This window comes from Montipora foliosa, chromosome 6, assembly GCF_036669935.1.
Source record: "Montipora foliosa isolate CH-2021 chromosome 6, ASM3666993v2, whole genome shotgun sequence".
NCBI lineage: Eukaryota > Metazoa > Cnidaria > Anthozoa > Scleractinia > Acroporidae > Montipora > Montipora foliosa.
In genome coordinates, this window is record NC_090874.1 from 73542915 (window position 1) to 73552914 (window position 10000).

At 42.0% G+C, this 10000-nt stretch overlaps 1 protein-coding gene across 3 annotated transcripts in view; it reads right to left on the reverse strand.

Moving 5' to 3' along the window:
• Positions 1 to 10000, reverse strand: part of LOC138008401 (inositol hexakisphosphate and diphosphoinositol-pentakisphosphate kinase 2-like) — a 33489-nt gene that overhangs the window by 7312 nt on the left and 16177 nt on the right. For all 3 annotated transcript variants that reach the window (XM_068855732.1, XM_068855729.1, XM_068855731.1), the window contains 8 exons: positions 9636 to 9702; positions 7875 to 8022; positions 6861 to 6925; positions 5785 to 5870; positions 5329 to 5401; positions 2487 to 2614; positions 1575 to 1689; positions 381 to 1383 (listed from right to left, as the gene is read on the reverse strand). In XM_068855732.1, coding sequence (XP_068711833.1) covers positions 381 to 1383; positions 1575 to 1689; positions 2487 to 2614; positions 5329 to 5401; positions 5785 to 5870; positions 6861 to 6925; positions 7875 to 8022; positions 9636 to 9702 — 1685 coding nt within the window. The remainder of the gene's footprint in view (positions 1 to 380; positions 1384 to 1574; positions 1690 to 2486; positions 2615 to 5328; positions 5402 to 5784; positions 5871 to 6860; positions 6926 to 7874; positions 8023 to 9635; positions 9703 to 10000) is intronic.

The window sequence follows — 10000 nt, forward strand, 5'->3', positions numbered from 1 at the left end:
AAACTTCACAGTTATTTTTCTTTTTGTAACCCCTTGAAAACACGTTAAAACATCGGTTTTGCTTTTCCTTTTCATTGGTTGATAAACTGGTGCGAGACTTTTAGACCAATCACTAGGCGTTGCATTCGCGAAGTTACTTTCGACTGTCATTTGAAAACCGCTGTAAGTGTAACATCATACAATTACAGAGCTTTGGGACTCTGCACTAGCCTGCAGAACTGGCTTCAAGTTTTTCGCGTTTTTCGAGAAAGTAATACAAATCTCTGGACTCGCGCGGCTTGCCATATCATGTCTTGCCCTACCGGGCGTGAGCTCAGAAGTACATTTTCACTGAGAGGTTCGTAAGACGTTACAAATTAGTGAAAAATACATCAGCTCACCTTTGGGAAATTTTTGAGGAGTTAAGTCTTCTGGTGACTCACTGCTTGTGGATGCGGGTACTGTGTAGTTAGCTGGACTACTTCCACTGAAAGTAAAAGATTTGGGCCGCGCGTAACTTACACGTGGTTCCGATTCGTCCTGTTCTACGATACAAGGCACTGGGCTTGCCTTTTGATATTCCTGTAAGATTTCTTCCCCCGCTGCGGTAAAAGTTGGAATGTCACTCTCCGATTTAGCGCTTCTTTCCCCTCGAGTAGAACCACTGGCGCCTCCGTCCCCCATTACGCCGCACTGGAGGTCGCTCTCGCTGAGGCAGTTACGCTGCCTTGTCAAAACTCTCTCTTCTCCGGACGATTCTTCGATCGATGTCCCAGATGAAGGGTCACTCTCACCCGTGCTTGTTCCTAAGGCAGTATCTGAGAAATTTTCGATTCCAATAGCACACCGTGGTAGCTCGTTCCCTGCATACACTGTTTCGTCAAATGGTTTATCATTGTCCGGCTCGAGGTCACTACGTTTGGATTGTATCTCTTCCTCTTCTCGTAAAACAGCTCTTAAGCTTGGAGTCTCAACATGAATGGTTACCCTTGTACTTTCCTTGGACTCTTCAACGGGATGTGAATGTTTGATCTCAGAATTGAGTGAATTCGTGGTGGTTACGAAACATTGCGTATGCTCCACACTGGTTCCTGACTTGCCGACGTCACCAATTTTGCTACATTTCCTCTCGTGTCCAGGTTCCGTTACATCTGCACTCGAAGACAACTGGGAAATGTCCTCATGACTGCGTTTTCTTGTAGGGGAGCTTCTCGCTAAGAACTCGGGGTCATCGATGGTTTTCGCTCCAGGACTAAAGTGAATTTCCACGTGAAAGCGCTTTTCAGATGAAGGGTCAGCCTTTGGGTCTTCAAACAACATCAAAACAATCTGTGTCATGTAATTCAACTCTGGCACCTCCTCGAGAAAATCCACAGCTCGTTGCCACTGGTCATCGGGTACGACCTAAAAAGGATTCATTGCCACTATTCAGTTGAAGCAAAGAGAACTAAAAGATCTCAAAGAACTAAGGAGAAGGAATGGCTCAATGCATGGCCAGGACGCTGGATTTCCATGAGGGTGCTCCCGGTTCAAATGGTGCTGGTGAAGTTTTGAAAGTTATCATTTGCGTACACTGCGTCATCGCAATCACTTACTTCAAACAGCTTTCCATATCTGAATGCATTCAGTACAGTGTGAACATGACTTTCGCTCGTAAAATACAACCTTGTCCGAACATGGCGGTGAGGGGTTTCCACGCTCTGTGAATAACTGAAGAGTAAGATTAGAGTGGTTTTCAAATGAGTGTCGTAAAACCAAAACCAAAGTAATTACTTTGGCCAATCAAAAAGGACGGGAGACAATCCAGTAAACCAATCAAAACTCGAAGTAATTACACGTAGCCGACACAAAGCGCGGGAAAATGTGCACGCGCGAGCCACAATTGGTTTTGGTTTCACTTCTGATTGGTTGAAAAAGTGGCGCGAGAACTTTGAACCAATCACTGAGTGAAGTAATTATAAACCAAAGCAATTCGCTAATTACTTTCGACACTCAATTGAAAACCGCTCTAACAAGAGTTAATTACTACCATTAAATTCATCAATTACTTACGAGGATGACAACCAACAGAAAGAGTAGTACAAGAGTCACCTCGCAGACCAACGGTCATATTACAGTCACCAACAACCAGCTTGCAGAACTTCGAGGAGCTTTGCCATTGTTGGAGCCATAGTGACACGAGTACACGAATCTGACAAAGGGCTTACGCTCAAAACGTCATGCACCTTACAAATCTTAAGTGTCTTACCGTTTCACTCCCAACTAACGCAGTAAGACAGGAAAGAACGTGCAAAATGTTGGGTGGAACAAATCTACTGATACACTGGCTTATTTTTCAGGTGCCGGACACAAGAGAGTAAACTATTGCTCAGTCGCGAGTCCAAATATTTCGGGTTTGTATCGCTTCTTGAAATTGGAAAATAGTTTAATGTCATTTGTAGCCTCTGCAAGAGATTGAAGTCTATAATTGTCTTTGCATAATCTAAGACATACCGCAAAATGCTTACTTTGGATTGAGCCGAGTATGAATGTCTGACTTGTCTGCATGTCGAAGATCTCCTCTGATCTTTCTCAGAAGTCGAACACACACTCGCTGAGCAATACCGAGTTTTTCATCTTGCGTGATTCCGTATTCCTGAAAGAAATCCACCACAATGGCGTGATTAACACTGAAGCAAGAGAATTTCCCCTCCGGCGAAAGCAGCAACTATCACTGTACCCACGCTTAAAATATGCATCGATAAAAAACACACAGGCAAGTCGCAAGTCAACTGAAACCGCGGTTTTTCAACAATCGTTTCACATTCAAAACTTTATAGAGAAGTGAGTGCATAAAGTCTCCTTCACTCTTGCCTCCTCGACACAGCTTACGACAAAGTACAATTTTTAAGATCTAAACTCGTAATAGGAGGTTTCACGAGACGTCCTCGCCGCCATGGTGGACGAAAACAAAAGATTTCTCATTAGCTTCTTTTGTTCGTCCACCAGAAGTCGTACATTTCTCTATTGTTATTGGTGTCTCCAGAGCTTGGTTGAAAACGTCCTATTATTAATGCCACTGATTTTTTCTTGTGGAAGAACGTCGTTAACAAGTATTATGAATGTGGAATGTATCAGTCAGGAATTTAGTACTTAATTTATTCACTTTGGTCACAAGTTTTTCACGCTTTAATTTAGTTACAGTTTAACGTCGCATTAGAGCTAAATCTTTCTTCTTCGCAGAGAAATTACTACGGTAGTCATCAGTCCCGCTACAAATCAATGTGAGTGTCGTTTTCCGTCACTGTAAGTCGACTTTGTAACGTTTTGCCTTTTTTTCGAGTTTTTCTATTTTTATCACTTGTGGAAAATACTATTGAAGCACTCGTTCCAGATTCCCCGCGTCTGAGCATTTGCGTGTTCTTATGCTAATATTGACGTTCGTTTTCACTCCACGGGAGCTACTTATGCTTGCGTCGCTAGCGAAAACCAGGCTTTAATCTCTTGCCGCAGAGGCAGTTTACACTGGAAAATACGGCGTGTTGGATATGCTGGAGTCGACGAACTCTTAAGAAGCTTACAATCTTCATCTACTAAGGGCGCTTTCCTTTTGTCAGAATTGACTGGCTAGACCCGTCAGTTTGACAATTTGAAGGACCAATTGCACGATAATCCCTCGCATTTTTCTGAAGGAGTATATATCATCCTCAAAGTGTGTTAATTTGAAGGCGTTGTACAGTTAGTCCAGTCTCAGTGGCCGGTCAGTTCTGTCAAATGGAAAGGGTCCTAAGATTGCCCAAACTACCAAAATGACTAAAAACGTGGATTTGTTAAGCACCAGATGACCTCCCTGTGACGACGACGGCCACGAAAACGTTCTGTAAAATATAACTAATTGAAATCATGTCGTGATTATTCCAAGTCATTCGGCTTGGAAAGTGTGTACGAACTTTCCTGGAATAAAAGCGGAATGAGCGGTATGTATGCTTGGAGAGAAAATGACAATTTATCGTCGGGTGCTTTCGTCCTCCATATAGCCTCAAATTTGATTATTTGGCGTCGTTCGTTGCCAGGACGAGAACTGTGAGGAAATGTACCTGAATGTAAAACGCACGTGTAGGGTTAATCTCGTTCCCAGAGAAGAACACGGACTCTGGTCACTTCCAACTTATGCACAGCCGTAGTGAAGGTCCATTTTTGTAACCGTTGACAACCACTGTTGTTTCAAGTTTCTGAGCGTGCGTAGACGAGCCGGAAGTCCGTGATTGCGGACTTCCTGCCATGGAAGTGGCCAGAGTCCGTATTCTTGGTGCTGACCAAAAGAAAAGCGGACTCTGGGGACGAGATTGGTGTGAGGCGTCCAGAGCCAATGCCCCTTTTTGTGGTGTTCTCGTAGCCGTCGTCGTCGGCAGTAGGGACCTTTAGATCGGAGAACGAGGACATCTACGAGTACGAATGTTCCGTTCTGAGCACGCGCACTTCGAAAAATGTCGGCCTCCAAACCTTATGCGCATGTTCAGTACGGAAAACGCGTGCTCGTAGTCGTCCTCAACCTCCGATCTAAAGGTCCCTATTTGGGAAAAAGGGAGCTTAAGATCTACGACGACGACGTCGACGAAAACGCCACAAAACAATGATATCATTGGTTAAAAGAGCATAAATAATCGTGCTGCACGTGGGGCACGGATTTTAGCTCATATTTTTGCGGTTCTCTGCATGACGACGACGTGAAGTCACGAAATTTTAGGTTTTGACGACAACGTGAGCAGGTAACACAGAATCGTTCTCTATTTTCAGATTTTCAGTCAGAAACCGCTCGTACCAATTTATTTTTAGGATACTTCGCCCACACTGTACGACGTGAAAGAGATGGAATAATCGCGAAAGAATTATACTAGAGCAAAGTTTTATTTTGAGGTGACGTTTTCGTTGACGTCGACGTCGCCGTCGTAGATCAGGGAGCTTAAGCAAGCGCGTTTTTGAGACGCGGACGGCAACCGGGAGTGAGCTATTTTCCCTTTTAACTTGTCTTCACACAACCACATTTACATTGCTAAGTTTCTTTTCTCCATTAGAGATGATTAGTATAAACATCTGGGAGACACCACTGTCCTGGAATGCGAATTGGTCTCTTCCGGTTGCGGTCCGCGTCTCAAAAATCCCCGTGCTTAAGCTTCCTAATGTGCCAACCAGAGCCCAATTGGCTGTCAAACAAAAGGTCTTTTGTTCCTGTAGAGCAAACTTATATTTTGAGGTGACGTTTTCGGCATCTTAAGGTCCCTATTGCTTCAATTTTCTAAAAATGGCCCTAACAACGCTTGAGAGGGATACAACTAAGTGTCTGAAACAGAACAAGTTGATAATATTTACCTGTGGAATGACAATGTCTGCAAAAGCCTTGGCACACTTGTACAACTCCAAACTATTCTGCAAACCCAGTTGACTAAATTGGAAGATCGGAGAAAATTCATTAAGCAGTGATGTTAAGAGAAACAAATTTATTTTCCACTTTTTCAAAGCAAATGAAACTGCAATTTTTAATCAGTATAGCTATTACACTTGTAAAAACGTTTTAACAATTGACAAATCAAATGGGAAGCTTCGGAAAGAACCTGAATTTTTAGAGCTTTGGGGCGATTTTTCTCCCTACCAAATGAAAGTTAAAACTAAATCAAAGAACATCAATATAAGACTTAAATGATTTTCATTAAACATTTCACAAAAACGAGATCGAGATATTAAGTGGGTGAAGCAGCTTGTATCCCACACTGGGCCCGGGAAAAAGCCATCGAGGCGAAAGAAACAACACTTTGAAATTGTACTCACCTATTGTGTTGTACATCATACTTGATACAATCGTAAATATCTGGAATCAGACTGATATCAAACTGTCCGTTCTTCAGTTTAAAATCCTATGGATAATAAGCGAATGTTTAATCCTGGCTGACGAGTTTCCAAACAAAGATCAATGCAAAAACACCAGTATTTAATGGGATCAGTTAAAAAAAGATCCAAGTCACCCCGCCAGTAATTTAAAAGGAAAAATGCAAATTGTTCAGAAATGAAATTGGTATAAACAGAGTAACTAAAAACAGGGTTGGCTAAGTTAACAAATTGTAAAGAGAATTGAAATCATCACGTGTAAAAAAGTCTGTCCCTACTTATTCACTATTTAAAACTGGTTTACACACGCGACACAAAAGCAAATGCAGATGCAAACCAAATTCAAACGCATAGAAATACACGTGTGAAGTACCGCAAAACAAAACGTCAGCGCAGGCACAAGAAAAATAATTATATTTTCCTACACTTTATTAGCGCTTGACTTTGCGTGTGAGGCAAATGCAAGCACAAGGTAACAATACCAGTGCCATCTTGGTCGAAAATGAAACCAACATGGCTTCAGCCTCGCTCGTCATTTTGAAATATGACTGCGGCTGCGTATCTTCCTTCTTTGCATTTGAGTTCTTACTGCGCCTGCGTATCTTCCTTCTTTGCCCATGAGTTCTTAGTGTGAACTGTCGTCTCTAGCAATTGCGCCTGCATTTGTGTTTGCATTTTGACTTCACATGTAAACCAGGCGTTGAAAAGTCTTCACTGTAATCTTGTTGAAAAGAAATGCCATGTGAGCAAAAGGTCAGTACAAATAGACCATTTTACAGTTGTAGCTAAGTTACCTGGCCTAAGAATGGAAGCGAGGCTGCCGGTGACCCTGTTCTGATACAAACCTTCGTGCTGTTGTAATGTTAATGTTGACTAATTAGAATTACAACAACACAATTTACATGAGGACTGTATCAATACAAGGTACCCGGCAGCCTCGCAGCCATTCATAGGCCAGGTCGCTGAGCAAACAACTGTAAAATGGCCTATTGAGTCTACCGGACTCAGTCTCATCTCACCTTTTGAAGTTTCGTCCACCGGTGAGTCATTAGTTCCAGTGTTTCATCATGGTACAAAAATGGATCTGCAAAAAATGGTATCAAATTATTGAATAAAGGCTGTAGGATTCAGTTTAACATAAGCAAGAGTACCTAAGAATTCTCTCCAGTCACTTTAAAGTTATTTAGCCGAACATAAGTGCTCTACGAATAGGCCTTTTCCAATACATTAACATTCAGCTTGAAAGAGAGGTTTAGAGGACAAAGACAAAGGAAAGAGGATGATATGTAAATATTTTTTACATTCATTCCAACGTATCTCTATCGTTTCTATTATTGCCTCACTATCAAGCTGAATATTTGATATTTCGAAAATGCTCTACTGAAAGGACTGCAAGATAAAAGTGGGCAAAGCAACCATCAAACTCAACCCACATTATTTACACCGTAGCCTGCGTAGCAAGTGTCCGTACTAAGGAAGATTTTCCACGTTCCACATTCCGGTTGCTCGAAAGTTTGGGCGAAAAAAACATTTGTTCTCGCCCCAACTTTCGCGCGGCCGGAATACGGAGACGGAAACGCTTTCTACGCAGGCTACAGCCAGGTGATCTGGTGACGTAATTCGGAGGACTGGGGAGAAAAATTTTAACGCCGTATCCCACAACGGCGCGCGGCCTTATTTTCGAATTCAACATGGCAGAGGCGAGGTTAGATCTCGTCGGGTCTACTTCAATGTTCATTCAGTAACAGGAAATGTGGTAGACACGGAATGATCTGTTGAGTTTTGGCGATGAAAATACTGCAGGGAGATTGGAAACAACACCTAAGGCCGCGCGCGGTTGTGGGATACGGCGTTAAAATTTTTCTTCCCAGTCCTCCAAACGAGACCGGAAATAAGACGAATCCCGCCAAACCACGCATCCCTCCTCCCATTTCAGCCTCACTATTTTATCCTGTCTTAATTCATGCTCATCAAAGAGGAAGTCAATGAGGAATGAGTTCCAATAATCGGTAATGGTTGCCATACAAGCTTACCTCTTTGATCATATATTTTCTGTGCTATCAGTTCCTTCAGTTGTCCTGTAAGATTTTGAACCAAGTCATAAAGCCTCTCACACATGGAATGAGGATTCTTCACGGACTTCATGGCATTTATTACGGAACGAGACTTGGTCGGTGCGAGCTAATAAAAATATATATCAAAAAAGAACAATAGAGCGAGTTTCAATCGAGTGTCGTAAAACCAAAACTAAAGCAATTACTTTGGCCATTACAGCGATTTTCAATTAACCGTCGAAAATAATTAGCGAATTGCTTTGTTTTTGCATTACTTTACTCATTGATTGGTTCAAAATTCTCGCGCCACGTTTTCAACCAATCAGAAGTGAAACCAAAACCAATCGTGGCTCGCGCGTGCACATTTTCCCGCGCTTTGTGTCGGCTATTGTAATGGATGACGTCGAGCTTTGATTGGTTTACTGGATTGTCTCCGTCCTTTTTGATTGGCCAAAATAATTATTTTGGTTTTGGTTTTACGGCACTCGATTGAAACTCGCTCTAAAAAAGAACGGAGACAATACCATAATTTATATTTATACTTATAATACTATAATTTATATTTTTACTTTTTTTTTTGTTTTTGTTTTTTTCTATTTATCTTAATATTTTTTTGTAGCATTTGTTACTGCTAGAGGCCTAACAAGCCTCATTTTCACCCGAGTTTAAATAAAGTCATCATCATCACCATCACAATCCAGTAAACCAATCAAAACTCGAAGTAATTACACGTAGCGCGAGAAATGTGCACGAGCGAGCCAATATTGGTTTTGGTTTCACTTCTGATTGGTTGAAAAAGTGGTGCGAGAACCGTTTGAACCAATCACTGAGTGAAGTAATGCAAAACCAAAGCAATTTGCTAATTACTTTCTACAATCAATTGAAAACCGCTCTAAACAATCCAGGGTAATCGTTATGACAAAAACATTTGAAGGGCGATTCATGCACCTCCCAATGTCGACTTGCGAATACAGCACACTCGACTGTGCGCATTTTCGCGTCCACTCTGGATAGTACTTGGGAGTTTAACAAACGATGACGGCGAAGGGAACGAGAACGCCACAAAACAATAATATCATTGGCTAAAAGAAGAAAATTAATCGTGCTTCAGGTGCGGGGAACGCTTTTTAATGCATATTTTGGTAGTCCGCCTACATGTACCAACGACGTCAAATCACCAAATTTGAGGTTTTGGCGACGTGAGCATACAAATGTGAACCTTTCACTCTCGATTTTTTACTCTTAAACCGCTCGTACCAATTTCTTTTTAAGATATTTCGCTGGCAATGCAAGACAAGGGCGAGGTGGAAAAATAGCGAGACTTTCGATGGTGCAAAGTTATGTTTTGAAGTGACGTTTTCGTCGACGTCACCGCTGAGGATGATCTTAAAGTCCCTAGTACTCTTCACAGAAATGGGCGAGGAACCTAAACGTTTTCGTTCTTCATTCACATAGTTATTTTGATTAATTCCCTCTTAGTCTGCGGGAGAAACGCTTGGGGACAGGTTCTAATGTTATTTTCATCTGTTCTGGCCGTCACTCGAATTTACTCTAAGACAAAAGGCCAACCGACACCAGTGGACTCTAGGAAACTGCCCCAATTACTGAGTGTAAACGCGCCCTAACCACTCCGCGATGAAAGAGACAAGACGAAATGGAAGGTCTCCCCCGTTAATTAACAGCTCTGTTCGCGGCCTCATTTTATGACGGACTGCAAGGTGACAAGTAATCTTCACAAACCTTGACAAAATCCTCTTCTTCGAAATCTTTACTGGAATGAAGCATCTCGTGCAGTCTGTGCTTTACTCTAAAAACAATCGTAATTTCACAGTTAACACAGCTGAAACAGGCTGGAAAGTAAACAAATAAATAAACCAAGAGGAAAGGTTGGTTATGAAACCAAAGAAGACTGTTCCCAAGAAAAGACATTTTGCTGCGATGGGAGTTGAGTGAAACAACGAAAAATCAGATTACTGTAATGCAACAAGTTGATGAAAGTGCATCTATCTGTGCGGAACGTCAGAACGGCAAATCGAGCGTTAGCCCTTTCTCACAGCAAAGTAACATACTGGTTCAAAAACTAAGAGCAAACGCAGCTTTGCTGT